At 42.7% G+C, this 18,839-nt stretch overlaps 1 protein-coding gene across 1 annotated transcript; it reads right to left on the bottom strand.

Moving 5' to 3' along the window:
* Positions 1–6,989: 6,989 nt before the first annotated feature.
* On the bottom strand, positions 6,990–17,928 carry CLDN11 (claudin 11; the record flags this gene model as incomplete). The annotated part of the gene is made up of 3 exons (XM_084230967.1): positions 6,990–7,222; positions 13,855–14,019; positions 17,703–17,928. The coding sequence occupies 3 exons, from the start codon at positions 17,926–17,928 to the stop codon at positions 6,990–6,992; spliced, it is 624 nt and encodes a 207-aa protein (XP_084087093.1).
* Positions 17,929–18,839: the final 911 nt, after the last annotated feature.

Raw genomic sequence — 18,839 nt, 5'->3', positions numbered from 1 at the left:
AATCAAATGGGCAGTTCTGTGAAAGAGCAGTTTTCCCCAAACCACATCCCCGTCTTTCTGGAATCCTAGGGAATGACAAATGACCCTGTAGCACATGCCCCTGAACAACTCACCTGAACTTTCTGGCTTCAAGTTCTTCATCTTAACCGTCTTATCAAGTACTCATATTCACTGCACCTTTTTTGTGGGTTCTCAAACTTGAGGGTGCTTGAGAATCAATTTAAATGCATTCCCAGACACTATCTCCTTAGGTCTGGAGCAGGACCCACAAATCTCCATTATACTAGTGAGTTTACACTTCAGAGATAATGAATGGAATGGCTTACAATCCTTGCTTACAAATCTGTCTGAGGCAAATCTGAGCTATGTTCCGATCTGGGAAAGGCCAACATGAGGAAGAGAAGTTTGGCAAAACCTGAGCTGCCCCGGGTCAGCTGAGAACTGGGATACGCCAGTGAAGTGTCCTAATTTCTTGCCGGGAAGGTTCTGCTCTGCTCGTGGAAGCTAAAGCAGAATCAAGAGAAATATGCAAAGACCCTGGCTGCCCTGTGGTATGAATTTTCTCATCCTAACAGTCCTGGGCCTTCTCATGCAGCTAGAAGCTCTCCTTTATGTGCTTTCCTAACCCTTTGCGGAAACAAATTTAAAAAACCAGGCAGCAAGAGAACCCCAGATAAATTTTCTTTCAAGCATAAGCACAGGATTAGTGTCCTGAAGGTTTGAGAAATGAGCAAATAGCTCATTTTAACCCTGATTTGCTTTTGTAGATTATGGTGGGAGCAAATAAAACAAGAACAATGATTTAGCTAATAACACTCCCAGAAGTTTCCACTTCTAACCAGGAGCCATTAGAATCAAAGTGCTCCCAACACAAGGTCAACTAGAGATAAACACTCCTCTCTGGACTCTTCTGTACCAGAGTCAACTTGGGCAGAACTGTACTGCAGGGCATCCTGAGTTCCAGACACCCAGTGTCTCCTTTTTCACATGTTCATATACAAATATTTTCTTATATAGTTCCATATAAAGATAACTGAAATTTTAAATAGCCAAATATTTAAAAAAAAAAAACAAAACACTAAATTGATATTCTGAATTCTGTTATAGGAGCTGGGAGAAGCTTGGCACCACCCTAACCAAAAAATAAATGAATAAACTATTTCTAAAGCCCTCTCTGGAATATGTGATCCAGCAATTCCCTTCTAGGAATTTATCCTAAAGTAATCTTCATGTGTATGTGCAAAGATTTACCTATAAGGGCCTCCCCTGGTGGCGCAGGCGGTTGAGCGCAGCACCATGAAGCTGTCTGCAGCCCCTGCAGTGCAGGTTTGATTCCGGCCAGCCAGCAAGGGTACCACATGGCGAGCAGACCTCTCCTATCGCGCCCGCTGCTCCCCTCAACAGTTTATTTCATCAGTCTGCCTGTTCCGTTCCCTGCTCTGTCTCTGGTGAATCCTCTCACCCTCCCGCGAATCTGGCCTGTACCCCAGTTCTTGTATAAATAAATAAATAAATCTTTAAAAAAATAGATTTACCTATAAAAATATTCATGGTGAAATTAAAGAAATTAGAATGGAATCAAGAGAACCAAGATATGCTTGGAAATTCCCAAGTAAATTACGATACCTTCAAACAATGGAAAATTATACAGACATTTAAAATCTTGTTTTAGAAAAATATTTAATAATCTAAGAAAATGTTCACTTTTTTAAGTAGATTGCAAAACTATATGCAAATTATGTTAGAGGTATTTGTTTAAAAATAAAATAATGACCAAGGATATACACAAAGAAATTGCTCTAATGATGAAATGATGGGTAATTTTTTATTTTCTTTATTTATATTTTCATACAGCATTAGTTTGCTGTGAGTATCTATTGCTCAAGCTATGAGTGTAAACTAATTGCATCAGTATTCCCTGAGAGTTTATTAGATTACAGAATCTCATACTCCAGCCCTGATCTGCTGAATGAGAATTTGCATTTTAACAAGAGTCCCAGGTGATCTGGACCCACAGAGCATGACTGTCTGTGATTCAACCTAAGAGAAATAACCATTTTAATTTTTAAAAGCCCCAGATTGTGATAAATATGTGCTCACTGCTATTTGGACGGTGACTTTGATGTAAAGCATAAGCTTTTTTTAAAAAAAAAACAACTGTATTTTCTTACACCATTGTTCATTTTTGTTCATCATTGTGCATATCAAAACAGGGGCGGGATGAGCACAGAGAGTATGGTGATGGTGCAAGGATGATGTGGTGGTGGGAGATAAATGGGGACTACCCCTGAGGGGAGAATTCAAGGATTGTGTAAGTTATTCTTACCTTCCAAAGTCCTCTGGAAATGCTTAAGATTTCCACATTTTTCATTTCAACAGTGGGGCAGGGCGCAGTGACAAGTCCCTCCGTCTCCACTCCCTCCCCCTGCCTTGGGGCCACAAAGCCCAACTCTGAGATTCTGCGTGAGGTAGAGAAATATAGATTCCTCAAGAGCTGCTATTCAAGCCATAAGCAGCATGTGCCAGCGTTCCCCCCACAATCCTGGGTCAGTCTCCATTAAGCTGCACATCTGGCTGTCACACACTCTTTTGTGGGGACATCTCAATGGCAGCACTGATGCTGCCTCTCCCGGGGGCCAGCCCCACAGTGGCCTCCCTGTCCTCCAGCATGTGATGTCATGAGCATGAATGTCCTGCCAAACATTTAAGATGTTGCACTTCACATTGTGTACATTGTATAGAGAAACAGTGACGGGCAGATTTGAAATTTGAAAAGAAAAAAAAAACAGGGCAAAATACAACCAAACCTTGTTCTGTTGTTATCCCAAACCACCCATTCAGTACAAATATATAACTTGTATTCTTTACACAATTTCTCTCTCTCTCGCTCTCTCTCTGTTGTTGTTGTTGTTGTTGCTGTTGTGGCTGCTGTCACTGTAAGTAGCATCTCTAGATTCAGAAATTTCCTTGAAAATGCTTTCTCTACTTTGGTTTCTATCAAATTCTTGGAAAGCACGAGCTGAACTGGTTCATTTCAAATCAAAGGGCCATGGGAGGTGATCTCTTCAGAACACACCCGAGAGTGGAAGGAAAATTTGATGTCACTAACTCTAAGTCGCCTCTCCCCTGAGCGCCATGGAGGAGTGAGGCAGAGCTGCTGAGCCGCAGAAAAGCATAAGACAGCCTTCCTGTTTCCCAAAGTGTGACAGGGGACCACTTCGTCAGAATCACGGAGGGGTTCATAATGAAAAAACAGATTTGGGGGTGCTGGTTCCTAGGCACTGAGTCTGTCTCTGGGAGTGAAAGAGTGAATCTGCATTTTACCTGACATAGCAGTGATTCTGTATTTGATATCAAGAATGTTGGAGTTCTACTTAGATTCAACATTCGTGCTATGCAGTGACTAGCTTATCTTAGCAAAGACTCCAAGCTCTCTACAGCTCATTTTCCTCCTGTATACAATGGGGGATTTGGAGAGGATGAAACGTGTGAAGTTCCTGGCACAAACTGGTCTCAAGAGCATGACTTCTTTCTCTATTATTAAAGCAGAGCACTTTGCATCTGTCATTTTACCTGTGATTGGGTGGTGGGGGCGGTCATTGTGTTCCCCCAGGTGACAATTATTATCACTCTGATTACCAAGTTGTAATGGAGCACTAATGAAAGCAAATAAAATCATCAGACTGAGTCCCTCTTATGGTTACTGAGGCAGAACCTGTTTCCCTATAGCTGTTTCCAATCCAGTGGCCATTTACCCTACTTAGCCAGTGAGTCCCTGAAATGTGGCTTGTACAAATTGAGTTACATACAGGTGTAAAATGCACACTGGAATCCAAAGACTTAATAAAAAGGAAAGACATAAAATATTAGTAATTGATTACCTATTGAGATAATGATACAGTCAACCTCCCGTGTCTTCCAATTCCGCATCCATGAATTCAACCAACCAAGGACTGAAAATACATACTGTGTAGTAACAGACCTGCCATGGTTGCAGCTGTACTGGACATGCACAGATTTTTACTTTTCATTATTTCTAAGATATAGGGAGTATTTACATAGCATTTACATTGTATTAGGTATCTAAGTAACCTAGAGATGATTTAAAGCATACAGGATGTGCGTAGGTTACGTACAAATACTGTGCAATTTGGAGCACAGTATGTCAGGGATTGAGCATCCTTGAGTTTTGGTGTCTGCGGAGGTCCTGGAATGAACCCCTTGAGGTACAGAGGGACAACTATATTTCAGATGAACTGGATTAAAGAGAATATATTAAAATAAATTTCATTTGTTGACTGGGCATTGGAAAAAAAAAAGAATTCTGAGTAAAAGCTCTTTTTTTTCAGTTAGATTTGCTCTTTTATAAAAATTGTCTGAGGGCCTCCCCTGGTGGAGCAGCGGTTGAGCACTGGGCTGCGAAGCTGCCCACAGCCTCTGCAGCGCCGGTTCGATCCCCAGCCTCCGGCAAGGGTCCCACATGGCGCGCGAACCTCTCCTGCCGCTCCCGCTGCTCCCCTCAGCAGTGTATTTCGTCAGTCTGCCTGTTCTGTTCCCCGCTCTGGCTCTGGTGAATTCTCTCACCCTTCCGCGCTTCTGACTGGACCCAGTGCTTATATAAATAAATAAATAAATCTTTAAAAAAAAATTGTCTGAGACATTTGAGTAAGGTTATGCTTATGTGTCACCTGATCTGTCTGGCATTGACAAAATAAAATTACGTTTTGAATGGCAAAAAAAAAAATAATTTCATTTGTTTATTTTTAGCTTTTTTAATGTGGCTCCTCAAAATTTTTAACTGCATGTATGGATCTTATTATATTTTTACCTAACAGTACTGTTCTAGTGGGACAGCAACCCTTTCCTCCCCCTATCAAATTGATGATAAAACCTAACAACGGAGTTATGAGCTACAAGATGAAAGTTCCAATTACATGGACAATAACCGGCCAGGAAAAACCTGGGCTGTCTCTGCTGCTACAGGGAAAAGTGGGGGTCAGGTAGCATGCCCCCATCACATGAGGAAGGAAGCAGCAGCAACAAGAAAGGAGGAGGGCAAGTGGGCACATACATCCCTAAGACAGAAGAGAACAACTTGACACTTGATTCATGGGGACCTAAAGCTTTACTTGTTCCCCCTCCCCCATGCCTTTTGCTCTGCCCATGTACACAATGGTTACGAGTTTTGATGAGTTAGGGAGGGTGCTCTAATGCAATCACATGACCTGTGTCCTTACAGAAACTGTATCATAACTAAGAAAACATCTTGGTCAACATAAAGATTGTCTCTTCTTGTGTAAGCAATTTAGAAATAGTTTCCACTAGGTTATAATCTCCTAATGTACACAAATATCTCTAACAATGACTAGCCCAAATGGATCTTTCCAAAGAGGAAATGTTTGGCAATGATTATACTAGCAACTAATGAAATTAGTATTTTTGGAAAAATTCTGACAAAATAGATTATAGTCTTTTTTTTAGAGCAGACTCTAACTTGACAATTTCTAGAATAGAAAACAAACAAAAATCAACTCAAAGTGTCTTTTCCAAAATTTCCAAACATCTACATACATGTTAGAATAAAATTCATTCAGATGTTACTACTTTAAGATCCAATAAAATGGATGTGTTCTATACTTCTATACTTCACCAATTCCTTTACTAAAAGTTCAAAGTAGACAAAAGAGTTTAATTTCACAATTGGTTTCGGATGGCTAACCATTCATCTATGACATCAGCATGTTATCATGTCATTCAGCCTAAAAAACCTACAGAGCATCTAGGTTATACTTTTATGACCACACATCACCACCACGACATAGTGAATAGAATATAACTTTTTAATAATTCAGAGTAGTGCAGAATGACCTGTTCATGAGTAACAGATCAGTTTCCCTATAAATTACTAGTACAGATTAGCAAAATTTTTAAAAATCAATAGATGACACCTCAGGATCCAACAGAATATTAAAGGCCAGTTTTGCTGACAGTCTGTTATTTTATTGCACAGATTTCACTTAAAGAACAAAATGCACCATCAGTGTTTGGAGAGTTTGGGGTCTCAGATACTGATACATTATCAGTGTTTACACCCGTAAAGCCAAATGTAACAGTACAATTTGTGTTAAGCAATAGCACTTCAAGATGCCTAACAGAATGAAAATTGAGAGAGAAGGAACGCTTTGAAACATGTTAAATTGAAGTTATGTGCAACTCGGATTAAGAACTACATCTGGAAATCAAGAATGTTCTGTGGAGTGTAGGTTAGAGTTATACTCACTTGTACTGTTATTTATCATATAATTAAAGCCTATTTGGTTCATTTCCTTCATACTGATGAATTGAGAATTTCAGGAAAACCGTGGTTATAAAGATGATCAATCTTGACAAAAAGTATGTACAGAAAATGTAAAATCACAAACTAAAAAATATCCCCACCCCATGCCCTCAACTTACAAAAGGGAAACTTTCCCAGAGAGGGATTCCCAGCCCTCACCCACCCCACCCCAATTCTATCTTTTTCTATTGCTTATAACTAATGACCTTGGAGCTGAAGAGGAGGGAGGAACAGAGAAGCATCTTTATGAGGCTCCCATTGTCATCTGTAACAGTTTCAAAGTGTCTTTTATTCTCTCCCCCACACCCAGCTCAGCAATGCTTGCAAGATATTTAAAATTTAAAGAGAAAGGAAACACATACATACATATATGTACGTATTTTAATGAGTAATGAAGGGAATGCCCAAGGACAGAGCTAATAGTGGACAAACCATGAGAAAAATGTGTGGGCATTATCTCACCTAAAGATTTCTTTTAAGGCAATAAGAGGGAAGAGGGTGTTAAGACTACAGAACGCCAGGCAGGATGCCTTACTGAACCTCTGGCTTTGGAGCCCGGCTGAGGAGTGAGTGGGCTTCCCCCCTGTGCAAGCAAACCTAGGGCCCAGGACCCAGCATCTACAGCACCTCCGTGGGCAGGCTGGCAGCTCTCTTATACGTGGGCACTCTTGGCATGAGTAGGGGAGCTGGAGCCCGAAGAATAGTAGAAACGGTTTTCCCCAAATGCCTGGGCATCTCCGGAACAGCAGACGATGACACAGCCACCCACGAGGCACAGCACTGCACCAATCCAGCCTGCGTACAGGGAGTAGCCAAAGCTCACGATGGTGGTCTCACGGTGGGCACACACAGGGAACCAGATGGTGGCGACGATGGCACAGAGAGCTGGGGAGACAGGAAGAGGGCTGTGACTGGGCGCGTCCGCCCCACTCCAAGGGAAGAAGGCAGGCATCTCCCCTCTCTACTGTCTGGCTTCTCTCCCTTCTCTCCTTTCCAACCAATTCCAAAAACTCAACACACACAGCTCTGCTCCCTCGGCAATCTGAACCCAAAGGTTTGCATCTACTGAGTAAGATTATCAAAAGCTTGCATCAAATTGCAAAGTCCTTATTTTTTCAACAAGTGTCAAAAAGAACTCCAGTGTAAAAACCTGGAAATACATTTAAACTCCAAAGACTATTTTTGTATTTGCTTATACATCTTGACCTAGTTATAATTTTATTACAACTTACCTGATTATAATTATCTCCATGTATGTTCACTTCACATTCCAAGTTCTACGTTCCTTGAAGGCAGGGTCCATGTCTTACTTTTTTGTAAAATAATTGTTTAGCTCAGTACAAAGCACATGGTATGTGCTCAAAATCTACTAATTGCATAATTGAATGACTAAGCTATACGGAAATGAGAGACAAGATGGTTCCCACTTCAATTTTCCACTCCATTTTTTTCAATTAGGTTAATTCATATTACAAAGACCTGAAGAAGCTATAAAAATGCTCTTACTTGTAGTGACTCTTGCTAAACACAAGTGGAGTATCAGCTAAGAGTTTGTGTTATACAAAAGCTCGACACACAGGTGAAGAATTCTTAGTATAAAAGGATTTAAACGTTCAAGGATTTTATAGTGATGACATTTGTCATGATGGGTACAATGGTAGAAGTTGATCTTCTTGTACCCACCAATCTAGCTTTCAGATTTGGTTTTGATTTTAATAAATAAGGCAAGAAATAGTTTCTATATCATTAGCTCTTCCCCTCCTCTTAACTCAAATAACAAAACAAGGACAGGAAAGAATGTTAAAGCTTAAAATTTTTTGAATTGTAGAACAGTATTGTCAAATAAGGTAGATACAAGGTACAGGGATTATTGATTCTTTCTCATGAAGCCAGTGACACCTAAAAGCTGAGTTTTGAATTTTAACTAGTTTATATTTAAATGGCCACATGTGGATATTGTAGTGAATAACACAGCTTTAAATAAAGTAACACCATAACTTTCACTGATGTCATCTGATTTCTCACCACTACAAGCAGGTCAGAAATTTTAGTTAAAGTTTTACTTGAAATGGCATCTTAAATTTGACAGATTTTTTTAAATGACGTCTTCAATCATTGGCCATAATTTCTTTAACAAATTCCAGACAGGACATTGTAAAGTCAGTGTGGTGTATCCTTGTGGGGTATCCTTGTCACTTTCGACTCAGCAAGCTTTTTCTGATTTCTATTTATACTGAGTGATTTTCTAATTTATCTTTCTCTCCACAGAGAAGAAATACAATTGTTCTCCAACATACGCATTAAGTTTTATGTTTTCTTGAAACACATGATACACACAAAAGTAGACTCCATATTTCATGTAAACCCAACTTAACTTTCAGATTTGGTCTAAGTTTTATGGAATAAAATGAGAAATTGCCTTTAATTTCATTTAATTCGTCCCTGTTGCCTAAGTATTAGAGTAAAAAAACAAGATGATCTTCACACAGGAGAAAAATCAAACTCAGTATTCCAAAAATAACCATCAGGCTTGACTTTGACTGTTTTAGGGGTTTGGTTAGATTTTGTTCCAATATAATTCACTGGAAAGGGGAAAATTAGAAAAATATTTAAATAATAAACATATAGGACTGAATGAGTGAATAGGTAGAAGGATGAAAGACAGACAGATGAATGGATGGGAAGTGGTCTTATTTTAAGTGTGTTTTCCATTTCGCACACACCAAAACTGACTTCTAAAAGCATAAAACATAAAAGCATAAAACCTTAATGTGACTTTAGCACACTTCACGTTACAAGCTGGTGATTTACCTCATTAAAGATTTCCTTCTTTTATAACCCATGCAAAACAAGACAAATGAGCACCAGCAGGCTCTTTATTTCCTAGTAGATAAATGAAATCTGGGTGGAATTCCTGTGGTTCTCAAAGATGAAGCCCATCAAAACCACTAGAAGATGACAGACCAGCACAACGTGAAGGGAAATGAGAGGCCCCCTGGACTCAGCGACCTTGGATTGAACTCACAAGGACAATGTTTAAAACTACAAAAGGAGGTTTTACTCCATTTCCGCAAGGGTTTTAAGAGAAAAGGAGATATGTTTTCCTTAAAGTTAAATAAATGCAAGGTAAACTATTTCTTGACTAAAAAATGTGAAATATGACTAGAACCGGCAATAATTTTTGGCTTCCCTAAGGACATAAAAGGCTTACTAGATTTATTTCTATTTGCAGTCACACACAAAAGAGTTTGTGATGGTTCTCTCTATTATTTGAGGGAAGGAATATGCTTTTCAAAAAACATATCACAGTTATCTGCAAGGACATCAGAAGATAAAGAGAATTTTCATTACTTTTCTTGTTATGTCATCAGAATTAATTTTGAAATTAAGTTTCTAAATAACAAAGGGAAGTAGCAATCCTCACAGTTTTCAGTCTGTTGCCCCTCTTCTACTTTGAGAAGATGCAATACTTAACTGCATGCTGTTGGGGTGGGGTAAGAAAAGAGAAGGCAGGAAAGGGAGAAGCAAGCTTCACTGTGTAGATTAATCTGGACTCAGTTGACTCTCTCACAAATAGAATTTTAGCTCTTCAGAGAATAAAAGTGACTGCCTCTTTTGTTCAGTTTTAAATAATATCTTACAACATACTCTTCAGATGATAAAATACACCCTTATTAAAAGTTAACAATGATCTTGATATAGCCAAACACAGAAAATATTTGGAAAGGCAATCTTAGAGGTAGAAAATGTGGGTGTAGCTTTTAATCTCTTTGGGGATTAAATGATACATGGCAATGGATGGAAATAAATTCATATGATGAAGTTGAATAAAATTCGTCCAGAGGTGTTTGACTCTGGCGGTAACAAGTTAAAGACAAAGTGGCAGAGAAAGACAAAAGAGCACCAGACCCGGCTATTTCTTCCTTCCTCCAATGAAAACTGTCTGCTTTCAGCCTGTCACTCAGTACTAAGCACTGAAAGGACTTTTAAAATCATCACTTCCAGCACAAAGCAACATTTTCCCTAAAATCACCTAAATTTCTCTGATGTATTAGTGATAACAGAAGAAATCTTGGAGATATTAGATCTGGAAAACTGTTCCCCAAAAAATCAGACAGGAAGAAAGGAAGCATATTGGCCAGGAGTTGATTATTAATGAGAATGAGTTCAGGCTTAGGGAGTTCATTCTTTCTGCTTTTGTGTCTGTTTGAAATTTTCCATAATAAAAAGTTCAAAAAAAAATTCCTGTTTAACATTTTGCAATGCCATGAATACTGTCTTCTCACGGGATGTTATTATTACACAGGATCTAAATAACAATTAGCTTAAGCTTTTCTCAAAGAAGTTAGTTAACTCAAGGCAGCAAATAATAAGATTTCGAACAAGCTGTTGGTTGGAGTCATATTTAATTGTTTTCTTATAATTTGAAACTAAAAACAAGTTTTTCTTTTTTTTATTTGTTGTTATCTAAAATACTGACCTAAGGAAACACAGCAGCCAGAGGACATACTCCCTTACACCAGCGATGTCTGTGTAGTTCTAATATTCACAACAATCATCAAGTCAATGGAATATTTAAGAGCATTATTTTCCTGGCCTGCTTTCAATTTTTTTTCCTTTTATTTCAATTCCACACACACATCATTATCTTTTTTCATGAAAAACTTTTTTAAGAGCCAATTTTTTTTACTTAGGAAGAAAGTGTATTTTCTTTCCCTCTGTTCTTTGCCGCGTCTCCCCAAGAACTACCCAAATAAAGCACTACCTTGAAGCTAAGGTGAGAATTAGACTGAATCAGAACTAAGCTTCAGGATTTGTTGGGTAGCTTACTGTGGCTTTTTAAAAATGGAATGAGCAAAAATGAACAACTGATCTGTACACTCTGGTGTCCACAAAGCAAACAAAGGAAGTGTTTCCGTTAGACCAGGATGCGAGCTGGTGTTTCCAGGCACGGCCCACAGTCGCCCCAGCTCCATGCATGGCGATGACCTGTAGGCTTTAGTCATGATGGGAAAAATACCTACAGCCGTCTGGGTTAGCTCTCTGTTTCCTCTGGCCAACAACAGCACTAATAAGAGCAAACATTTGTTGAGCACCTACTGTGTGCGGGAGACCGTGATAGTGAGTTGAGTTGAGTGCATCATTTTACTATTCTAACCAATCTCAGAAGCAGGAGCTATTGTCCCCATTTTAGAAAGGCACAGAAACATTAAATAACTGCCCCAGTTCACACAGCTAGAAGGAATAGATCTGAGATTCGGTGCTGTTGGTCTGACTCGAAATGATAAGATAAAGCAACTCAGGGCATAGGTACTTCCTGCCTGAAAAAGCCACAAGATTAAACTTGCCTCAGCTCTGAGCAGCCTGCAGCTCCTTGAGCTACTCATCTGGCTTAAGAAGTAGCAGCACCAGGTTTCCTTTCCTTCCCCCACAGCAGGAACCAAATCTTCACACCATTAAACTTGGACTGCTCAGAAGATAAAGCTCTTGTACGACAGACATCATTTTCTTAAGATTTCAGAAAAATAAAGATTTTCAGGGTCAGGAAGAACTGACTTTAGTCAAGAGTGCTCACAGTGCCCACAGCAGGATTAGCTGTGACACCTCCCAGGCCCCCAATGCCGCCTGGTCCCTTTGGTCAGCATCCACCTCACCAGCCGGTGACCCATCACCCAGCACAAGCCCAGCACTGGCTTCTCCCAGGAGAGCGACAGAAACCAACCCAGACCAGCACAAAGGGAACCTTGACTCACTCTAGCTCCCCACACCCACTGTTAACAGGGGAAACTAGGCACTCAGGGCTCAGTAGAGAGACCTAGAGGAGACCAGCAGCTGCCCCATTTGAAACAATGAGCTTTACATGTCCAGAGCTAGCTTGTTCCAGTCAAAACAATGTCCAGCCCAGAGGCAAACGACCCGCTGAGAAATAAGGCCAGAACAGGAGCCAGCAAAGGGATGGCAGAAAACACTGGAAATACAAGGCTGTGAGAGGGCAAGGAGTGGTACCCGGGTCCCATCTGAATGGCAAGTGGCCAGAAAGTGCAACCCTCCTGGGAGGATGGGGTCACATCATTCGATGTCCCCTCCCATCAGTTCACTCCAAGCAGCAAACAGGGACTAGAATCACAGCCATGACCTGGCCCACCTCACTTTCCTCTCTAAAACTCTGTCTGCAGCCATCAACCCACTTTAAAAATAAAGACTTTGTTTAAATCAACTAGGAAATTTCTTACAACTGGCTGCTATTTTTTAATAACCTTTATTATTTAAATGGATAATTCAGTTGTCTTTAGGGGTTTTTATTACACACATATATGTACTCTTTTATATATGTATCTCTGTTTCCCATTAGTTTAGCTTTGTTTAGTTTTGTTTATGTTTAACTGGTAAAATACTAGGATCCCCCATCAGGTATCGCCACCACAGAGCACCCACCACCAAATCACCCACACTCCACCACCTTAGTCCATTGTGCTTCCTTCCCTCTTGTTTTATTTCTTAATGTATCCTCTTACTTGTGGATATTCTGTGACTCATATGGAAGGAAGGTCAGAATTTGTAACACAGCAGACCAGTGTCTGCTCACTGATGTATCAGTGCATTTTGCAGCAAGTTCTTAAAATTTGTGTCTTCTATTAGGATTGAGAATGTGCTGATAGAGGAAATGAGTAAAGAAAATGAAATCACCGAAAGGAGCAGAGTGAGAAGGCCCCTTCCTAGGTTGTTAAAATGAAGCCTCTAAGTGCGGGTATGATCAGAAAACTGAACAAGGACATGTCATTGCCTTGGCCTCCTCTGCCTCCCTCCAACACGTGACCTGACCACGTTCTCTTCAACTCTCGAAACTCATCTTGAAGGTCCTTTGCTCCAGGAAACCTCCGTAGGATCAGATGACTTCCCACGCGTGTGCACAACCTGGGCCCCTTTGTTAGGTGAGCACACGCCACACTACCAGGATGCCCACGTCCACCCAAAGCAGCCTGCCTTTTCCTCCACTATCCCCTGTGCCTACGAGGACCAGTAGGTACTCAATGAATGCTTACTGAATAAGAGCTTGAAGCATAGCCTAGGGAGCCACTGCTCTCAACATCTCATTTTTGTCTTTCTTTATACTTCACTGAAGTTCTCAGTCCTGACTGCATGTAAGAGTCAGTTGGGAAGATTTCAAAAGATACTGCCCAGAAACTCTGACTCCACTGACCTGCTGTGGGGCCTGACACAGGGGTTACAAAAAGAAATTCCACTGTGAAGTCTGACAGTCACCGTGTAACTCTTTTCTGGTTGCTTCCTCAGACATTTTCAATCCTCAAAATCCTTTCTCTGTTTTTAAACTTATTTTCATGTTCAGTGACCCCACAGACACGAGTGAGCCCTGTGTGTGGAATGTCAATGAAACATAAAGGGATAACGCATGCTGTGGTGGACTAATTTGACTTCCTTTCAAATGACTTTCAAATAAGATCACATATTGCTCAGGTTCCCCCAGAGCCGGGGCGCTGTAGAGAACACTGTCTTACCCAACAGAATGAGCATAACCCCCGCCAGCTGGGCCCGCCGGTACTTGGCCACGCCAGGCTCGTGGCCCATTCGGATGCAGGGGAGAACCGTCAGCAACAGGAGAATGGCCGGCAGACCCAAGACTGAGGCCGCGATCATCAGGGCCCGGCAAGCCTGCACATAGCCTGGAAGGAGAGAGCAGATGGGGCAGGTTAGGCCGGCCGTGAGTCCCCTTGGATCCCCAGACCCATGGGAAGTCAGCACCATCTGCTTTCCTGCGCTTACCCCATTCCGGAATGTGCTGAACGTTGTCCAAGACCACTTCTCATTGTCAACTTTTTTTAAAATTTTATTTATTTATTTTCCTTTCATTTATTTATTCATTTATTTATTTGTTTGTTTGTTTGTTTATTTATTTATTTCCTTATAACAGTGTTCATTTTGGACAGTATTTGATTTCTCCCCTCAGGTGTAGTGCCCATAGTTCTCCCACCACCATGGCACCCATGACCATCACCACAGTCCCTTGTGTTTTTCCCTCCCTGTTTTGACCCTTCTCTCCTCCCCTTCCCTGCTGGGTGCCTCGGATCTATGGTCAGCTTGCAAGTTTTGTCTTTTTCTTAACCCTTTGTTTGTTTCTCTGTATTCCACATATAAGTGACACCATCTGATATTTGTCTTTTTTCCTTCTGGCTTATTTCACTGAGCATTATCCCTTCCAGCTCCATCTATGTTGCTGCAAATGGCATGAGTTTATCTTTTTGATTGCTAAATAGTATTCCATCATATATATATACCACATCTTAATCAGTTCATCTGTTTGGGGACATTGGGTTGTTTCCATATGTTAACCACTATAAATAATGCTGCAATAAATACAGGAGCACTGGTTTCCTTTTGAATTAGTGTTTTTGTATCTTTTGGGTAGATTCCTAGTAGTGGAATCAATGGATCACATGGTAGATCCATTTTTAGTGTTGTGAGGAACCTCCACCCAGCTTTCCATAGTGGCTGGACCATTTTTACATCCCCAACGGCAGCATGGTCAACTTTTAAAGTGACCAATAATAGGAGGTTGAAGGTTGGAGAAACTCAATGGGGATCCCTGGTTTAAACCACTTGTCCAAGCATCCAGGATGACGAGGTTAAAAGTTCAGTTATAGTATTACCTCACTTTGTGAAAAATTCAGATTAGAACTCATATCTCTCAGCAAGTCTTCTGTAATGGTTCTAGTGTGCTGTAGAGATGCTAGACCTATGTGACCTTGGGTAAACTACTAAATTGCTGTATCTTGGCATTTTCATCTATGGGGGAAAAGTAAGATATCTCTCTAACAGAACGCAATGAGATTAGTTAACTCATGAAGTGCTTAGAACAATATTTAGCACAGGCTATTAGTTATTATTATACTAGTGTTACTGCTCTGTCAGTGCAGTGCTTTTATCTGCAGGTATGCTAGTTAATTATCTTCCTAATCATGTGCTTTCAATTCACATTGTATATAAATAGTGTGCGGTCTTTACTAGACTAATCTATGACTCAGGCCCCATCTCTGACCTTACCCATAGTGCCCTGGGCATTCTCCCAGTCTTCAAGCTTTCAGTCATTGCTTTAAAAAAATCCCTCCAGCCCCAGGGATTTCTGGAAGGCAGATTCCTGCCTGGGTCTTCAGGGAGTTAACAGTGCCCACATCAGATGATGTAAACATACAATTACAAATGAGGGAGGAAGTGAGTTGAAGAATAAGAATGGAGCGAAACTATTTGAAATTTTTGCTGTCAAAATCCCAAGGAACAACTTTATAAAGAAACAGATTACAAAATGTGCATATTTATATAAAGCATATCTGAGAAGATATAGAGAGGATATGATAGACTTAAATGTATCGTTTCTCATTAAAACAACCCTCTCCTCCAAAATAAAGTTGCATTTATTACCTTCCCTGTTTTGCTATGATGGAATGAGCGCTGGTGACCTGAGGGAGAGAGGGGTAATGGTTGAGCAAAACGAGACCCAATTTCAGCCTCAAAACCAGGACCCTCTTACCAAATCCAGTCAGCCTGCCTTGAGCACTAGGCTCTAATAACACTGTCTCTTAGGCAGAATTCAGAGCCACAAGCGTGCTCTAACCACTGCCCACCTCAGTTTTTTCAGAATTAATGATAATTAGCCAATCAAGTATTACTGACTTGAAGACACCCCAGGACAGAGCTACAGGAAATATGAGGAAGGACCTTGGACTGCAGACCTAAGCCCTGTGTCTTGCAGGTGAACCAGACTGACACCAGAGTGGGACCGAGGTCCTGGAATTCATGGCACAGGCTGTCTCCATGCTAGGTGCCAAGACCACATCTGGAAATCAAAAGATGGAGGCTGAGATCTGTCCCTTTGCCCACCCAAAGTAGGAGGGAGGGAGGGAGCAGGAATGACAAGCCTCTCCCTATAATGTTCTCCATCTGTCCGGATGGTCTGTGTTCTCTGAAAACAAACCACTTGGCACTGAACAATCAGCAAACTTAATTTCAGGGACAGGAAGCAGACAGTAATTTTATGCTTTAGTCAAAGGTTCCTACAACTACTATGCCTAGCTTTTAATAAAAAATTAGAGTTGCCTTTTATGGAGCATCTACTACATGAGAGGAGGCTTACACTTTTTATCTCATTTAATCCCCCAAACAAACCTGATGGATAGGTGGCTTGATTTTAACTTCTAAAAGAAAACCACTAGCTCCCAGAGCCCCACCCAGGCCTACCAACACCAGCATTACCTGCAGGTGGGCCTGGACCTGGTTCCCAGGGCCTCTCACATCCTGAAAGTTCAACATGAAGAAAAGGCTAGTGGCCAGCAGGCCCAACACGCTGTACACGCCTGCTGTGTGCCAGTGGCCACGAGGGGCCAAGAAAGGATGCAAGGACCCCAGAACCATCTGTATCGTCTGCTTGTTAGGAAACCAGGTTTTACCTTTAAATGCATAGAACCTTCTAGCAGGACAAAAGGCAAAGGAGAACAGGGAGGGACAGGGATAAATCCTGACAGTCAGGATATTCTGAGAGAAAACCTCCCCAATCACCCAACTGTTTCGAAGTTTAAATCGGAATTGAAAGCGTTGACCAAAATTCTTGAACCTGCCAGCAAATAAAATGGGGACCCTGCCTGCACCAGGGAAAATGGAGGCTAGTCAATTCTCCCCTCCCACTCTGAGACAGCTGTGGGGGGAGCGGAGTTGTAGCTTGTTGACATGGCCCTCAGAGCAGGGCCTGCTCTTCCCCAGCCAACCCCCGCAGTACTGAGACAGGGAAGATGGGGGTGAGCGGTTATGGTAGGCCAGAGGTCAGGCCCCACAGCATGGCAAGAGGTCAGGGGAGAAAGGTCCCAGGTCAGCCCAAATGGATCTGGAGGAGCTGGAAGGTTCTAGAAGGGTCCTAATTAGGCCAGGACACCACCGTTGACCCACAAAGACCATGAAACTTCTGTTTCTCTCTGTCCTGTGTGGACGCTAACAAGAAAGCAGATGTCTGAGGGAAAGGCCCTGATGGGGGAATGAAGCACTTCTGATCAGGGGAGGTGAGCGCAGGGCTGAGTTCCTACTTCCAGGAGTCACTATCTCAGGTCATTAACTTCTCAGTGTGGCTGGGCCTGTGACCACCACTACCATCCAAATTCCAGATAAGAAAACTGAGGTTTAGAGAGGTTAAATCTGGGGATCTGGAGTTGCCTGATTCCTCCACCACAAGATGGTACTGAAGATGTCAAAAACTGTGCCCCAAGATCTTAAAACCCCCAAAATGTTTCCGTGAGCATCATCTAATGCTCCCCCCCACCCCAGAGGATGGAAGAGCCTCCCTTCACAGGGCAGGGGTCCTTACCTGGAAGGATGAGGATGTCCACCAGGGGCTTGCAGTGGTACAACCCTGTGGCCATGACGCAGTCGGCCCACAGCCCCTTGGAGCCCAGCTCATCCAGTTTGCGGCAGGTGGGGATGGTGTAGCCACAGGTCACCACCCAGTCATTGGTGGACGTGGTGACAATGATCCCGATCCAACCCACGAAGCTCGTGACGAAGCCCACCACCTGCAAGCACGTGGCCACCATGGTGGCCAGCCTGGGTCTGCGCGCCTCGCCCCTCACTAACTGCTTGTACCGGGGGCTGGACGGCGCCTGCCCTGGTCCTCACTTTCGCGCGCCCGCGAGCCGTGGGCCGACGAGGGCCCGAGGGGGCAGCAGGCAGCTAGCGGCTGCGAACCCGGAGCGGAGGGCGCGACGGGCGCAGCGCGGGCCAGCGACTGGCGCGCTCCGGGACAGCAGCGCGGCTGGGCAGCGCGCCCCCGCCCCCCTCTTTAAACCCCGGGGCCCGGCCGGCGAGCGCCAATCCGCAGCCGCCGGGGTTGAGTCGGCCAATGACAGGTCGGGTCCCGAGTAGGATGCGGAGGGGAGCGGAGTAAAGGGGGGGGGGGTCCCCGCAGCAAGGAGTGGGGGTCCCGCAGCCAGTGCGGGCAGTCAGCGTTGGGAAGTGAAGTAATTGGATCCTGGTCTGAGAAACGGAGAGAGCCGGGAGGGTCCCCGTCCCGCACAAGTTCTGTTTTGCTATTTGCTGCGAATATTTTTACAGCTCTTCTTGCTGCGCTCCCTCAGCTCTCCCTTTCGCTCCATCCCTCCCCACCTTCTCCCACTAGCACCTCCTTCCCAGCTTAGAGCAGGGCCCGCGGTAGTCCCGGCCAGGCGGGGGTGCTCCACCCGCGCCCCGGCTGGTAACTGCTGGACTGAGAAATGCCCTAAGGGACGGACGCAGCCATTCAGCAGACCCCGGTGCGAGGGGAAAGAACAGGACTCTTCAAGCCTAAGTCCTCAGGGGCAGCCATGCGATAAGAAAGGTGACGACCATAGCAACTCACATTTATAACACACACTATGGACATGCATTTATAGTCTATGCATTATCTCACTTAATTCTCATAACAGTCCTTCGTGGTAGGAAAGATTAGTCACATCATAAGGCATGAGAA

The sequence above is a fragment of the Talpa europaea genome (assembly GCF_964194135.1).
Source record: "Talpa europaea genome assembly, chromosome: 4".
Taxonomy (NCBI): domain Eukaryota; kingdom Metazoa; phylum Chordata; class Mammalia; order Eulipotyphla; family Talpidae; genus Talpa; species Talpa europaea.
Note: the sequence above shows the minus strand (reverse complement) of the source record. Positions and strands in the feature narration are given on the sequence as shown.